The sequence below is a fragment of the Gasterosteus aculeatus genome, chromosome 13, assembly GCF_964276395.1.
Source record: "Gasterosteus aculeatus chromosome 13, fGasAcu3.hap1.1, whole genome shotgun sequence".
Lineage (NCBI taxonomy): Eukaryota > Metazoa > Chordata > Actinopteri > Perciformes > Gasterosteidae > Gasterosteus > Gasterosteus aculeatus.
The window spans coordinates 11845679-11862189 of record NC_135701.1 but is presented as its reverse complement, the minus strand read 5'-3'; the positions used below and the strand labels follow the sequence as shown (position 1 = coordinate 11862189).

The 16511-nt window shown below is 39.4% G+C and overlaps 1 protein-coding gene across 2 annotated transcripts in view; it reads left to right on the top strand.

Annotated features, from left to right (window-relative positions):
- The window catches only part of edil3a (EGF like and discoidin domains 3a), a 73004-nt gene extending 60254 nt beyond the window's left edge, over positions 1-12750 (top strand). For both annotated transcript variants that reach the window (XM_040195851.2, XM_040195852.2), the window contains 2 exons: positions 4223-4378; positions 10000-12750. In XM_040195851.2, the coding sequence (XP_040051785.1) occupies positions 4223-4378; positions 10000-10149 (306 nt within the window). In that variant the 3' untranslated portion in view covers positions 10150-12750. The remainder of the gene's footprint in view (positions 1-4222; positions 4379-9999) is intronic.
- Positions 12751-16511: the final 3761 nt, after the last annotated feature.

Genomic DNA, 16511 nt, shown 5'->3' with positions numbered 1-16511 from the left:
GCACTGTGAACACTGCGTTTTGGAAAAAGAGATCAATTCTGGTGTTTGCAGATTGCCTGGGGTTCTCTACATGCAGGTGCCATTCATTATGTGTTCAAGCATGTTAGACACACTGTGAAGATGGAGAAAATCTCAATGTTTTTAGACAGAAGAGGAAAGAATTTAATTCCCCTTTACATGCAACATTGCTTCACGCAAGTGTGCTGGCATGAAGACCAGTGAAGAGGAGGCGAGAAGGGGGAAGCTGCTCAATGTATAGCGATGTCGTTGCCACGTGAAACTGTTTGGCTCAGAAATGTGTGTTCTTGCCACAATATTGCAGCGCAGTGTGAGTCATTGCACCCAACTAATTACATCACCGGCATTTTGGCTTTAACCAGCCTCTTAATGTCCTGTGAAACAGGGTTAAAAAAGGGTATCCATTCTCATGCCTTCTAGGTGCAATGGATTCACTTCCCGCGTGAAACACCTGTTCAAAAACATTGTCTCTTAGTCCATTAAAAACGAAGAATGTTTCGAGTTCATTCAGGAATGTGGTTGGTGGCACAATGTGATGCCGCCGGGTACTTTATCGCTGTGACATTTCCTTTACTAAACCAACGTCTCCTGAATCCCACATCCGACAATCGGCCCACCAGCATTCACTGTTTGAGGGCTCAGAAGCCTTGCGACATCCTCAAAACTCCAAAAAAGATACCAGAGAGGCAATTCATCACCTTTGGTGTTGAAGTTGCGCCCCCACTGCGTTTCCACAGCATTGTTTTTCTGTAGCTGAACTTTTATAATTAGCGGTGTAGCCTAAATCTAGTGTTTTTACATGAATCACTGCGACTGCAAGGGACATGGATCACGCTACCTAGTGCCCGCCTGAAGGTGTAAAAGTGTACCTTCTCAAAATAGTTTAACTTTAGCGCTCTGGATTCTACATTTTAATAAGCCATTAAGGCATCTTTCTTCAACAGGCTAAGTCTATAAACGGCTACTGGCTGTTTGTTTTATACATTAATAAACAAAGAAAAGAATAAATATTGAGTCAGGCGAATTGCGTTAGTGGGGCTGTCGGTACGCCGCAACCTATTTCAGTTTGTTTTCCCCATAACTACGTAGCTCTGTGAGAGTGGAGCTCATGAATTCTCCTAACCATCTTTCCTTGACCCTGTGAAGTTTTCCACAGAGGTCAAGGAATAGTGGTTAGTGTTTAGTGGTTAGGAGGTACGTTTCTTCACTCGGCCTGCTTGTTCGTCTCATTGATCGGCTCTGTGTTGAAGGGCCGGTTCATCCGACACAGAAAGGTGTCATGACACAAACACGCTTTTCTTTGCACTCAGGAGAGAAGTGCTCTTCTCAGTCAGCCATTAGACTGGAAATTGTTTTCAGCTTTGCTTTTTGTCATTTGTTGACGTCAACACAATTCCTCCTTTCGATAGTTTATTTAATGTTGAGCAACAACGTGAGATTAATGTAACATATTTGTATGATGTTTAAGGAAAGTGACCGCAGGTTTTAAGCAGCAAAGAGACAGGGTGTTTCCCCAACCAGGCTTTAGCCTGTGATGATATCCCTGTTGCTCTTCATCCCTCTACGACTTGTGTGCATTCAACACTGCAGCATTTCTGCACAGGGGTTGGGAGGATGTGAAGAACGTATAGCACATGCACATTAAATGTCCCACAGGCTTTTGGAGATTGAATGAAGTCTTCTGCTTAGGTCCATTAGCACAACTGGAGGGAGAATGTCAGCAGGATGCCATGAATGCAACTGCTTTATTCAGACAAAAAGGAAAGTGAGCCTTTTTTGGCTCCATCCGTCTCTTTTTCCTGCACGGGTAAAGCCACTTCAAATGGGGACGGGCGATTTACAAATCAACTCTCTTCTCAACGAGTATGAGTGTTAGTCTGGCAGAAGTGAACAAGTAAATGTAAATGGCGCACTCTCACTTTTCAATGTCCTGCTCTTTTTTGGGGGGGGCGAACTGCAGGTTTAGATTTGAGCTACATTAATCTTTTTTTTTTATTTTTTTATCTCAGACGCAGCGAGCCAAACCCTAAAATTGATTCTCATGGTTTATTTCTTTGAAACATGTATGCCACGAGCGTTCAGCGAGTGCTACAAAGACTTCACACGGCCCCTGTTTGTCTGGGTTAACGGCTCGTGGAGGAGGGAGCGGATTTGAGAGCGCGATGGAAGAAAAAACAGCAGGTAAAGGCTGAAGGGGAGGCCTTGCTTTAACAAGCTTATCTCGCCCCCTAATTCAGTTTGGGCCTTCAAAGTGCTGAGAGCCGCCGTCGCTAGGGGCGGTTGTATTTTTTGACCGCTACCTGTGACAGCAATTAAAGGTTCCCCTTCAAGCCTGCCTTTGTTTTCGGTGGCAGACTTGACTGCAGGAGTAGAACGAGATTACCTCAACATTCTGCAACTGGAGCATAATCAAAGCCTCACGATGCGAGGTGTCACGCCCGTCTAAATTGACCGGGCAGCCTCTTGCCGCTGTGTTTTTTTCTGCCCCGCTATATCTTAATAGGTTGCTGTGACATTTTTTGTATTGTAACAGGGCTGTTTAAAAAGGTGCTTATACACATTACAGTGAAATATTTCAATTCCAAAGCAGAAGTGAGCATTGCTTTTCAAAAGAACAAAAACACAGATGTAGAGACTGCTACGATTTGAAGGAGGAACTTCATGAATAGTATATTCGCAACAAATGAAGCGTGCATATGTGCTCTGCAGCATCTGCATAATTACATACCTATAACCACAGCGGACTAAAATTATGTCTGCACGCAAACTTCAATGCCTGCTGTCCTACTTTCATTAGCTTAACATCCCACAAATGGAGAACGGGGAGTTCATCCACTCGGATGCCTTTTTAAAAAAGCCAAGAGTTTGCCTTCGACTTGCTACGGCATTTTTCTACATGTGTGACAGGACCCAGGTCTATGCCTAATTATGTACAGAGCAGGGGGGCTGCACCAAAGAACACCCATCTAATACCCGGGGGTAGTTCTCAATCTTACAGTTGCTGGGAGAAAAGAGAGGCTGTAATATGCTGCAGGCACTAACGACGCAGTGTGGTGCGGTGTGGTGCAGCTTGCAATGATATGCACGGTGGTGTTGTGCAATCGGTCTTTATTTGGTGAGAGGCATGTGCCTCTCAAAACTGTACACGTATGTTTGTCTCTCTGGCTTCTACAATTGTATCTTAACATATGGTTATGTGTTTATATGTGTATATGTGTGACTGCAAAATGCCACTGTTTTTCATCCTTTTTTGATTGTGATTGGGTGCTTGGATTCGGCTGCTACCTGAGACATTTGTAGAGGGACATTTAGGCTATTGAAAATGCAGTGCCATCAATTATTCACATATTTCTTCATTGGTATCAAACAGCATGCCCTTTATGGTTATTTCACACACTTAATGTGTCGTTTGTTTTTCCTTTTAGTGTTTTGTTATACAAAAACAACATGTATTTCTGCACCGTTTCTTTTATGTGGAATTGAAGATGTAACACCTGCTGGTTAATGTTTGTGAAAGTCCGACGGGGGTGACATTTAATAATACTTTTTATGTTCCATCACAACGTGAGCTTTTCTGCACTTCTGCACACCTCGCTCTTACATTTCGATTGTTTAAATATAATATACACTCGACATAATTAACATGGTGGAAAAATGTAAAAGCTTGACCTGTGTTTGACATTATTAAAGTATATTTTGCCTACTAAAGTATAGTTGGCCAGGTAAACGTGATGGAGTTATAATACTATATATTCTTTTCTCGTTCTTTTTGGATTCAGCTTGTGTATGTTTTGAATCTCCGCTCAACAGCGTTAAAATACTTTACCAAATAATAAAGCCTAATTGAAAGCTAGAGTTTCAATTGGTGTGTTTACTGGCCAGCATCCATGGCTTATAAATTGTTTGCAACAAATCATAACCTATTCAAAATGAACCCAAATGGAACAGTCTGGTTCTCTGAAGTTGATGCAGCGTATAATTTCTGTTTTGCTGAGGCAACATTGTGGAATCAGCTTTGTTGTTCAATATTCTGTGAATAATTGAAACTGGCTTTTTGCACACGGTGTCTTTATGCAGTAAATCCTCTGATGACATCAAACCAAAAAGAGATACTAACTAGATTTTTCATCTCTAAAACTTACTATGTCACTTTTTTCTTGAGGAACTTACCATTCTTTCTTTCTTTGTTTCTTTCCTCTCTCAGGTGGACTTGCTTGTGCCTGCCAAGGTCACGGGTATAATTACCCAGGGAGCTAAAGATTTTGGCCACGTTCAGTTTGTTGGCTCATACAAACTGGCATACAGTAATGATGGGGAGCGGTGGAAAATATATCAAGATGAGAAACAGGGGAAGGACAAGGTAAGAAGCTTTCACGGCCCATGATGACGGAAAACACATGCACATTGCATGCTATTGGGTCACTTTTACCAACATTAGCTGACAAAACCGAGATGAAACACACATAATTTGTCCTTTGCACTTAGTAAACATAAAAACAAACAAACTATAGAATCAGAAATGCCTGCCCATGAGAACTAGGAGTGCTGACACTTTTGAATTAGATATCACATCATGGGGAAAAGAGACATTTTGGGTAGAACGAGAGAACAGAAATGATAAATAAGGAAATACAGAAACCTAAAGCAACACAGAGCTGCAAATCTCAAAAGGCATTCTATTATTTGTGTGACAATGTCCTTTCCAAAACCTCTGCTTTGGTTCTTCTTCTCCAACATCCCTTTAGCATTTTCTAATTTGTGGCTCAAACTGAGGCTGCCTGGTCTCTCCTCCGGTTTGGGATCAGATAAGACTGTGCTGTCACCAGGCCTGGCCAGTACTATCCTGAAATTCTTGTTTACGGCCCTTCAACAAAGTACATGTCCATTCCAATCGCCCACAACAACAGAGACCGAGCACGACTGCAGCAGCCTCTCTGCTGATATCAGGAGTGCTGCAGGCTCGCTGTTACAGCTGAAGCTACAGCCAAGTGTCTTTCACATGCTGGTGGCGAGAGAGGTGCTGTTTACTGTCCTCTGTTGTCATTATGTCAGTATTGTTGTCAAGCAATACTAATAACTTATTCTGCTTATGCATGTACTGCTAAAGTGTTGACTATGGTAAAACAAGACATAGAATGGAATTCGTACATTCATTTTGTACCAAGCAAATACTGCAGAGGTGATTTAAAGTGTTATGTATTATACAAGATCCTGATGCAACAGTATAAACTACTGTATCATTTGTTTAATTTTGAAAAGAATTACTAAATTTTTGAATTCAGTCATTTTCATTAGTAAATATAAAAACTGAAAATCGATAAGATAATTTTCTAAAACTATGAATCTATACATTTTGATCCACTTAATTGAAAGAGTTGAAGTTGTAAAATATATTTTTGTGAACATTTGGACCGGACTAACCAAACCTGAGTGCTGAGTCCCTTTTCTTTCTATTTGATTAATAATTAATGATGGATTGATAAATCTTATATCCATATAGGTCAATTTGTGCAGCTTCTTATTTGGTCTGGGCCAGCAAGGCAGACCTAGAATGTAATATGACGGCACTTTGTTTAGGCAAATGACACCTCTTGATGGCCAGCTGTCAATGCATGTCCGCATACTTGTTGTGGAATCAGTGCAGGCAATGTCCGGAAATATATTTCCATCCCCGCAGCTCACATTCCTTGCTTGAGGGGTTTATAATTTCAACACCCACAATTATCTTTTGACACGGGCCACTGCATGCTCAGCATGGTTTTCACTCGAGCAATCTCGATACTGAGCACTGGATGTCTTCAGAAGGCCTGGAGAGCATCAGCGGAGATAGCAAAAGGGAAGGAGAGAAAAGTCCTGGCGGCTTCTCAAGAACCTGGTCTGTTTATTATGAATACATTTTTGTTTTCAGAGATAACTCATATGGATTTTGAAATCTCATTAGATTAGATACAAGCAATATTTACAGCCGTCCCCTGTGCTGTTTTTTGCCGTATGACTTGGAGGTAAACCAGGGATAGGCAGTCAATCGGAGTGTGTTTGCTCGGTATTAGAGGGCAGCCGTGTTAAGCAAGGCTTCTGAGAATGTCAATCAGTCGGTCCCTCGACGGAGCCCGGGGGCCGCTCGGATGTAGGATTCTTCAAGGTGTTTTCCCCCCTTCAGTCAGCTGAAGCAGCCGTTAATGCTAGAGGACACGTTTGGCCGCTGGACCCCCGAGGCTCCTCCTGCCACCGCACAATGCTCAACTTGGCAGGGACACGGCAAAAACGTGAGCGTGTTTGTGTGTGTGTGTGCGTCTGCACAGAGGAAGAGGCTTCTAAGTATTCTTCTCAGCTCCCCCCTCCAGCTCCTGTGTGGCAGAGGCTGCAGGCAGTTAGATTTGGATTGAGAGAGGAGGCCCTGTCAGAATACAGATGTTGTCACACTGTGCAGCGCACATACGCACAACATTGTCCCTCTAAAATAAAAATCCATGGAGTGCCTTGTTTGCCTTTTCCGCACACATAAATCTCAAATCCCGTGTGAAAATAGTCGAGAAAGAGAACTTGTGAAAGAGACAAGAGTTGCAATCCATTGTTTCAACATAATTAAACCCTGATATATTCCATAGTTTTACATACTGGCTCGGCTGCATTCCCAATTGCACACGCCGAGGTCACTACACCGACTAGTCCTGCAACACGGTTCTTTCCTGGATGTCAATATTTACACAGTCAGTTCACGGGGGCAGTCAAGTGCTAAAGCACTTGATTAATTTTTGATAGTGGTGACACAGGCGTGATTAACCATTAGAGCTCTCAGCTACCTCCAAATCAGAGGTTAAGGAATGTGAGATAGCTGAGAATTCAATCAGTTTAAGATATGCAATCTTTTAATCGCAACCATTGGAATTCGAATGAATCTCATTACCATGGACGTAGCATTTACATTTCCAAAAGTTTGGTATTAGCTTCTGTTTTTGAACTTTGAGCATTGTGTTTGGCCATTTACACAGAAATAAAAGTTGCATTTACAGGTTTTTGATCTTGTTTCTCTACGTATGTAGCATACTTATATTTGCAACCCTTGCAAATGTGGTAGCAAAGCACTGTTTGAGATGCTTTTGGAAATGTCAGTTGATGGGTCAAGCTGCTTGCACAGAGCTCGGCTCTAGCTGTGTTGAATTGTCTATGTTCAGTGTAGTCAGTTAAATGGCAGGCAGTGTTGTGTGCTCACTTTCTTTATGTCCATGAGTTAGCATACACACTTTGTGTTTACCAAGCACATATTAATCAGCCTGCTTGTCCTTTCATTAGTTTTTTCTTCCAAAAAGCATTTGTCTTGTTGTGATTCTTAACACATCCCGTTCCAGACGGTGTATTTTAGAGACACTGCCTTTGTCACTGTGCAGGTCCCCAGACAGTCTAGGAGACATTCTTGTCGTATTTCAATCAGCTGCTGCACTCATAGTCTTCCTGTCCTGCCTCTTTTTGTGTTGTCATGTGCCCAGGATGTCACATTACATTTGAGTCAACACTCTTGAAAATAACACGTTTCTCACTTTGGTGACAAATGTTCCACTTCTGAAATACAATAAAAAGAACAACAGAAAACGGCAGTATCACAGACAGACAGGCAGCTTTATTAAAACGTCCATGTGTCTTTCAGCATGTGTTTCAGACAAATTAATATCTATAAATATTGTAAATCAATCTGGGGCCTTTTTTAACAAATTTGCAGCAAGTTGGATGCAATTTGAAACATGAGATAATTTCCTCAAATCACTTTTGAATGTGAACCATGCACTTAAATACCTTTTGGACGTCACTCATTTATCTGCAACTACAGTGTGTTTGGCCTGATGTTGCTTTGCTGTCCATAGAAAAGAGCCTGTGAGCCCCGTAGGTTTAGTTCATGAGAGCCGGTTTGGACACACTTTCTCATTGAAATTAATACAAATATGTGTCCAAACTTTTGACTGGTACTGTATTTATCTTCACTGATTTGGGAAAATGTGTGAAAAGTGTTTAATTGAAAACAGAGAATTTGGGAAAGAAGTTCTAAATATAAACTTATCTAAAAATACCATCTAAAGATCTGAAAGTGTACTTTAACACCTTGTTGGTATTTTTTTTTGGTATCTCCCTAAGTTATTATTAGACATTCAACTTTTCAAAATAGATATTCTCACTGTAAAAATATGGTTATGCTCAGGTACTCTTCACCACCATTAAATCACATTTTTGTAATTATGGAATTTCAAGCTTTATAATGTTGATTTTATTCGACAGCAATAGAGAAAGAGGGAGAAATGACATGGAATGCCGTTTGCTTGTCAGCAAATGCAAACCTTGTCTGAATAGAACCTAAACCCCACACAACACAGATAAACAACATGAGAGAGAGAGTGGGTCTCACTGCTGGAGGATGAGAAAGAATTTAGGATGAAAAGGTGGCGTGCAATGGTTTGTGTTAGACATGGCCGGGTATCATATGTCCAGCTGCTAGTGGTTAATAGATGTCTAAATGGTTCAAAAATGTCAGTGTCAGTGTATACAAGATGTTTCAAGCTGCAGCTTCTACAGAATCTGAGCAATACTGTATCCTCATTTTCTCATGAATTCATCTTCCTAATTTTGATTTGGCCTTTGCAAGTGATGATTCGGGTATATAAACCAGCGCTTCAACCACAATCTTTTCTTTAGTTTAAAAAAACCCCCGCTTTTCTCACCCCTTTAGCAACGCTATTAATAGTAAACGCTATTACTCTATATTCTACAAACTCAAAACACATTCTCCAAAACACTTCAGTTTTTTTAGAACTTGTAATAAAACGTTATTTTGATTGCTAAAATACAAACCGTATCGTCTATGATTTTTTGAGAGATAATTAGTTGAAGGTTTACTCTGAAAAGGTCATCTTCTGTGTCCAAAACCTGCTTGGATTTGGCCCACTGATTTTCCTTTCCACTCAACAATGAGGCCCATTACATCCAAATTACGCAGACATAATCATGTCTGGTTAATTGAAATGATCATATCCTTCAATGAAGCAGTCCCTGTAGGTGTATTTCTTTCTGATAAACTTAATTTCACTGTCTATTAAACAAACACCAACACAAAGCTTCTAACAATAAAGGATTGGGCAAACGTCCCAGTAAGACAATTAGCTCATGTGCATCATTTATCTAGTTAACACTTGAACTGTTCTCTTAAGGCCTATCTAAAGGCGTTTAAATGTCATTGACTTGGTATGAAAGTGGAGCAAACAGTGACCCGTGTCCCCTAACGACTTCAATGTCGATCCAGAATTAGATACCACTGGGTTTTTAATCCCTTCATTGAAGGACATGCAGGCCACTACACAATCTGAGTGGCGTGTTGATGCAGAGCAGTTTGTCACGCAATCGTTTTGAGTTATGAATAGAAACACAACTTTCTCCTCATAGAAAAATGTACGGGAACCATCAAAGCCTTTGATTGAACGGCAGGTTGAATAAGAGACATGTATGATACAAGTGAACAAAAACGAGACCAATAACGTGCATGTTAATGACACAACTTATTAAGTATGAGAAACAACAGGTTTGGTGGGACTTTCGGTTCTATTGCTCCAACAGCCCAAAAATATTTCTACTGGGGGAAAGTGTTGATGTGCTCACATGTGTGGAGGGTTGAAGAAAGGAATTCAGAGAATGCAATGGTTCTGGCAGCGTTTGGATTGAAACTTTCATCGGCTTAACTTCACTCAGCACCTGCACTTGCATGAGACCTCATCAGTACCTGCTGCCTGTAAAAATACATGAGATTGTGGTTGCTGCGTTAATTCACTGAAGATATTTGCTTATAACATGTAGACTTCTAAAGCATTTGATCGCCATATTTCTAGTTTTAAAAGCCTTCAAATATTGCGCTACCATTGACATTAATGTTTTGACTTTAAGTTGTCCATAGTTTCTGCTTTGAAAATGAATAATTCATCCATAATAATGCTGTCATTAAAGGTATTCCAAGGGAACTTTGACAACGACACGCACCGAAAGAACGTGATAGATCCACCCGTCTATGCCCGACTCATCCGGATCCTTCCCTGGTCATGGTACGGCAGGATCACTCTGCGTGCAGAAGTACTCGGATGCACGGAGGAGGAGTGAAGTTCTCTCTTTCATCTTTATTGCCACCACCCCCATCCGCCCCCCCGGTCCCTTGGCAAACTGGTGTACCTCGCCCAGTATTTTGAAAATAAACTGTGCAACCTGTAAAAAGAAACCAATTTCCGATGGATTTTTAAAGAATATGTGTCTGTTTGTGGTAGGTTGCTGTTTATTATTTTTGTACAATGATTTAAAACCTGCCCTTTGTCTTTGCGTTTTCTCTATAAAGTGATTTTTCTGTCTTTTTATTCTTCCCAAGATTTATCATCCGGTTTAAAATGAACTTCTGTAATATATGTGGGTGGGGGTAGGGGGGTGGGGGTAGGGTGGAGTCAGAGAGCGATTCTCCCTGTGGTGTTAACTTGTTGCCATGGAAGCTATTGTACAGTGTCACCAAGATGTGAAATCTGTCTGCCGTGCTTCATTGGACATAATCAGCCAACGTCATAGCATTACTAAAGTGTCTAAAGTACCATGTAGAGATCACACCATATTGTCACTCTCTCAAATCGCTTTATGTATTCTTTACTTTACCACTTCCTTAAGCCATGCGTTTACCCTGATGTACACTGGCATTACTTCATCAATCAAAACACTATTAATGCTCTTGTATTATATGTAAAAGACTAAGAAATTGCATGGTACGTGAATTATAAATGTATATTATGACAAATCATTTAAAACCTCCAGCCCTGAGAGCAATGGCTTTTTATTTAGGGACCTATTTTTATGTGCATTTTTGAATAGTTCTGAAACATTACAACACACTGCAAAAGTTTACTGAAGACAACGGATATTTGAGACAGTATAGAGCACTGCGGTTAACCTGGCACTGCAAGGCTGTCTCTAGCTCTCATAAGGAGTTTCATCTTTTTTGTATTTGAATATCCCAACACTTTTTCTAAGGTATTTGGAATTATCGTATGTGCTTGTTCTTTTTTGTATTTATTTCAATTTATTTTTCTCAGCTGTCAGATGCTTAAAGTATGTGTTTAATGTCTTTGCGTTGTCTTAGAGGTCTAAGTTGATCTAAGTTCAATCACAAAGCTCAGGATAGATGTCATTGATAATAATAACCCACAAATATATCATTTTTGGCCACATATTAAAAAATGTCCTGTATTATTACTTATAAAAAATGAGAAATGAGTAAAGGCAACATCATGTGTTTGCATAATCCCAATATCTCTTTATTTTGAATGGTAATTCCTGTCTTTTAAAAAAAAAAAAAGCAAATGTCCAAGATTAATAATATATGAATACTATTCATAATCTCAAAATCTGCTATGATTATAGCAGCAAGGAACTTTACCGGAATATGGACAGTTATTCTCATCGCGTCCACATATTCTATTTATGCCGTTTTCACTGTATGGATTCTGCTGCAGGCTGTAAATGAACCCTGCTCCTTCACTAGTAAACTAATGGCGGTAAGCAAGTACCTAAGGTATTCCAACTATTTGAAACCTTGCAGTCCCATTTTACACAGTTTAAAAATAGACCTGGATTACTGCAGTGGTTCCCACTTTAAACTAGTATTCCCAAAACCCCTGAGTGCTCAAATAAAAGCTTAAGGGAGCTGATGTTGTATTTGATGCTCTATTTCTCACTTACAATTTACCCACTTTCAGTCACTTCACTATCCAATCAGCTGTACTATAGTGATATGATGAATTTTATCACAGATTACATTTTCTTTCAGGTTAGAATTTAAACACAACCTAAATAAATGTATTGCACCAACCCTTTCCAAATGATCCTGTCTGACTACACTGGAAATACTAAGGTGACGCTGTTATTTTAAAGAAATAATATACAATAAATGAAACTGCATTTCAATTATTAATCTTTTGACTTTCTAAAAGCGCAGCAAGAAAATGTATCACAAACATATTTTGTTCCTTACTCTAAGTTGTGTTTCAGGGCAGACGGTCATCATGAACGTTGTTGAAGTTGACAAATAACCATGAAAACAAAACAAGCATATTTGGATTGTCACCTGGATATTTGAAAATGAGAACAGTCTATTGTATTCTGGGTTGGAAAATATCAAAAGGCTAACTTGGAAAAATGTAGTTGTGCTATGTTGCCAAACTCTGTACTTTAAGGAAAGACTTTGCTGTACATTACCAACATGTGAATACTGTTATTGGTGTGAATCATTGACTGTCACTATTTGCATAATAACGATATCTTGGCAAACATCTTTCATGATTGATCTTTGTAGTTGGCTTCCTCTCACCTTTCCTGCTGCAAAGCTTCGGTGACGCACGATGCGTTTGAACAGAAAAGCATAACAAACATGTCCACAGGCACATTACGTTCTTGCATATCATAAAGATCTAACAGGCTTTACTTTGAACCTTTGATTTTCTTGTGCATGTTAAAACTTCATGCAGTCTTTGTATTTCTGTGTCCGCAGCTCACGTAATATTTCTTTCGTCAGTCTGAGTGTCAATTCCTATCTAGAAAATGTACCTATCATAACGCTGGTTAGGTTCGAGCCTGCAGAGAGTGTGAAACTATGTACAGTCCAAAAAAAAGATATCGCTACGAACAAAAGCTCTTTCAGTTTGACAAATAAAAACATATCTGTGAAAATAGCGGCTTTGCTTTGTTTTCTTCAAAGGTCTGATCCTCTCTCTCCTTCTTTACGCCGCCTTGTTACTCATCTTGATGAAATGAAGTGCGTACACGTGTCAGATGTTCATGCAGCCCAGATGATCAATACTAACCGTTGTTTTTTCAAGTCTTTGTTTGTAAAACATTGAGGTTATTTTGATTTTGACAGCCTATTTCTGCCATTGCTAAAATAAATACAGTTGACACTTATTCTCTCCTTTTCATACATATGTGTCTTATTCCCATATGCTGTAACTATGTGCACACTGTGGTTATAAGACGGGTTTACTTTTACCAAATGGTTTGTGATTTGAGGACAACTAATGCATGGTAAGCCTCAAGAGTTGCTGAATAAAGTTGTTCTCTACATCCCAATTTAATGATTCAATAATCGTAGCTGAAGGTGAGTCATTAATGACGTGATGTGTGTGATGTGTATGCTCATGATGTAGCATGAGCTAGCAGTCAGTTAGCTATCTTACAAAAGGTCAAGGTAAAGAATGATTTTCAAAAAGAGACTAAATCCACCTACGATCACCTTGAAAGAAGAAGTTAACATGTTAACAAGTGTCAGGATAATAATTCTCAATTTTAAGGGGTTTTAACTATTTTTTTGTTTGGTATAGTTCCTTACAGAATATCAGAATATCCACTGGTATATAAATATATAGATTATAGGTGTGTTTCCCAAGTAACAGCGATAAATCGGCGCAGCCAGGCACAACTACTAACTATTGTCAATGTGCAATGCAGAACAAATTAAAGACAGGACATAAAAAGAAAAGGCACATCATTAACACAAAAGACATTTAGAATATTTCAATCACATACATGCTGAGCAAAGCTCTCTTTTGATCAAGCCATTTCATTTTCATCTGTTTATACATTCATTGCAGTAAGATTGATGTCATTACTGTACATTTATAGCTAACTTATTTTCTCAGTTCCCACTTCCTACCTTCTATCTACAATATTCTCATGTTTCTTCATCTATATTCAAAGACTTTTTTAATGTAACAAGCTATTATGCATAGTGGAGCAGCCACTGATTGTTTGCCGTCTTAATTCAAACATTTTTTATCTTTTCTCACGCAAGCAGGGTAATTATGTTACTGCGATCAAAAGGTAAGTCATATTCATACAGAACCACTGATTCAATTTAGCTTTGCAAACTGAAGACGTGAGTTGACAGATGAAATCACCACTGCACCGTGTAAACCTGACGTGGAAGTTTATGCTAAGAATCATTCCTTAAAAAAAAGACTTTCTCACTAAGAAAACTATTTTTTATGGTTTGACTGTTTAAAACGTGTTGCTTCTTTACTTGTGAGACTGTTCTTCGTTTTAGACTAGAATCCTAATTTATAAACAAGGATTGCATTTATCATTGGATTTATGGTAACACACACAAACCCTTTGGATTAACAAATGAGCAAATCCAGTGCATTAAAAATGACACAGTAATATGAGACGATAGCACTGAATCCAAACAAAAGACATCAGTGGTTAACTAGAGGCAGTATTACTTTACTTAAAATGAGTACTTCACAAACTGCTAAAATATTGCAGAGGCCTCACAGGACCTACAAATATAACATATTTACAAAGTCTTTGAAGGATTGATTTCAAACACTTCATGTGAATTGTTTGAGGTTTCAGGTGGGAGGTTGGATAGTAGAACCTGCATGTAATGATTCACAACGGTTATTTTTAAATAAAGATAGAAATGTACACAGAGAGTGCAATGTAATCTGTAGTGCCCAAAAACTATTTGTAGAAATGTTTAGAGATTAGATTTATCTTTCTCATTAGGGCCGCGTCCACCTCCATGTTGCAAAGGGTTATTATCCAGTGAAAAAAGGACATGGCTGTTTCACATTAAATATGCTCCTGCGGTTCCCATGAGGGCTGACAAGGTCATAACGAGATTCACCAGGAAAACCTGCGAAAAGAGTAAGTATATCAGGAACTTCCCCCCACAGTACAGGAACAGTTACCAGTTACAAGGTTGTGTGATTAAAAAATAAAGGTCCACCCACTCTCCACAGCTTTTCTCATCAAACTCGTCGAATGTGTACAAATGTATTTCTCTTCACAGGAGGTCACATGAAAGGAAATCAAGAGTTCTGCCAGAAAAATTAGAACTATTATTCTTCAAGTGAGGATGTCATAGTTTTAACAAAACGTAACTGATTTGGATCATCTTTTTTGACAGTCAAAATGAGCACTTGTCGTATTGCTGGTAATGTGCTTTGTTCCGTGTGACAAGTCTCGCAAACACTCAGTCACTTTTTACCCCATTTTTGAAAGCTGTGATTACAAATTGAATCATGCCTCAGCCACAGCGCTTGTATCTGGAACATTACAGCACCACCCAATGTTTGTGCTATATATAGTGTCAATATAATATGGAATTTGTCTCTGCCGCTCTGTTTGTCACAATGACTATTGAGGGCAAATGAGCTGCAAGTGCCCTGTGATATCTCTCCTGTTATCTTGTTTGTGCAGTCTGTGGGGAGTTTTTTGGCAGAATTGGGCTATTCTTGTGTGCGCTGTTCACCTCTCTAATGAAACCCATGCAAAAGTTATTTTAGGTTTAGTTATTATGCCTTTAGGAGATTCAAGTGGAACAGAAATCACAACTAAAAAGCTTCTGCAAGCATTCAACTGTAGTCATTCGTGATCTAGGTCAGCCCAAATACCTTCTCACAATCTTTATGAGGTGATGAAACGATGCATTAACAACAGCCTAATTAAGTCAAAAGAGACATGGAGTTCTTAGACTCGTTGGATGTAAACTTTGCTCAAAGTCGGGAGGTTGTTTGCTGCAGCTGAAGCAGTTGGTAAGCAAAGTCTTCCCTAACTGTGAATCAAACCGTGGCCACAGCAGTGAGGGCTCCAAATCATATGCACTCGTCCATCAGTGACCTATGAAGACAATATAAGACATGTACGAAGACAAAATGGGACAGATTATGACTGTAATAGAACTGTCCTCACATTGTCGTAGATTAACTTTTGCATTTTGCGTCTGTAACAAACAGCCACGTTGTGCAAATCTTAAGCTTTAAACTTTAAATCCACTGTATTCTTTTGTCTTGTGTGGTTAAGCGCCCAGCGGGACCGCTCTTGCAGAATACCGAGGAAGGTTAATGGGAAGACTTCCAAATGATTAGCAAGGGGAATGAGACAACGGTTTTAACTTAATTAAAACAGTTTCCTTAACAGCCATTCTCAATTCTGAGAAATTGTGTGGGGTTTTGGTTTTTTTTGCTTTCTCCTAGCAGAACAGTGTATATGAGATCTCTGGAGACAAGGTCCTTCTCACTCCGTGGTGTAACTGTTCAATGGAGGTGACAACAGCGCTGCAGTCGAGCTTATGAAAGCTACATGAGCCACATGAGCTTCCAGTCAATGTCAAACAGGAGCGTGAGATCTTTAGAGGCTGTGAGAGTCACTTCTTTAACAAATTGCAGAAGCCTGAGCGGAGAAATTGTCCCACTACTCGGTACTTAATTCTTAAAGCTCCGACAAGACAGTGAGAGCTTCAGACTGGGGGCAAATAGATTAGTGTGCACTTCCTAAAGTCAGCTGTTCATGCTGTCTGAGCTTTAAACGTCACCTACCTTAACCTAAGTTTGTATTTGTATTAACCTTTTCTCTTATAACATCAATCTAACATGAACTGTATAATGTTACAGATCATGTTAATGAACAGATAATCATATAGTTTTTATGTA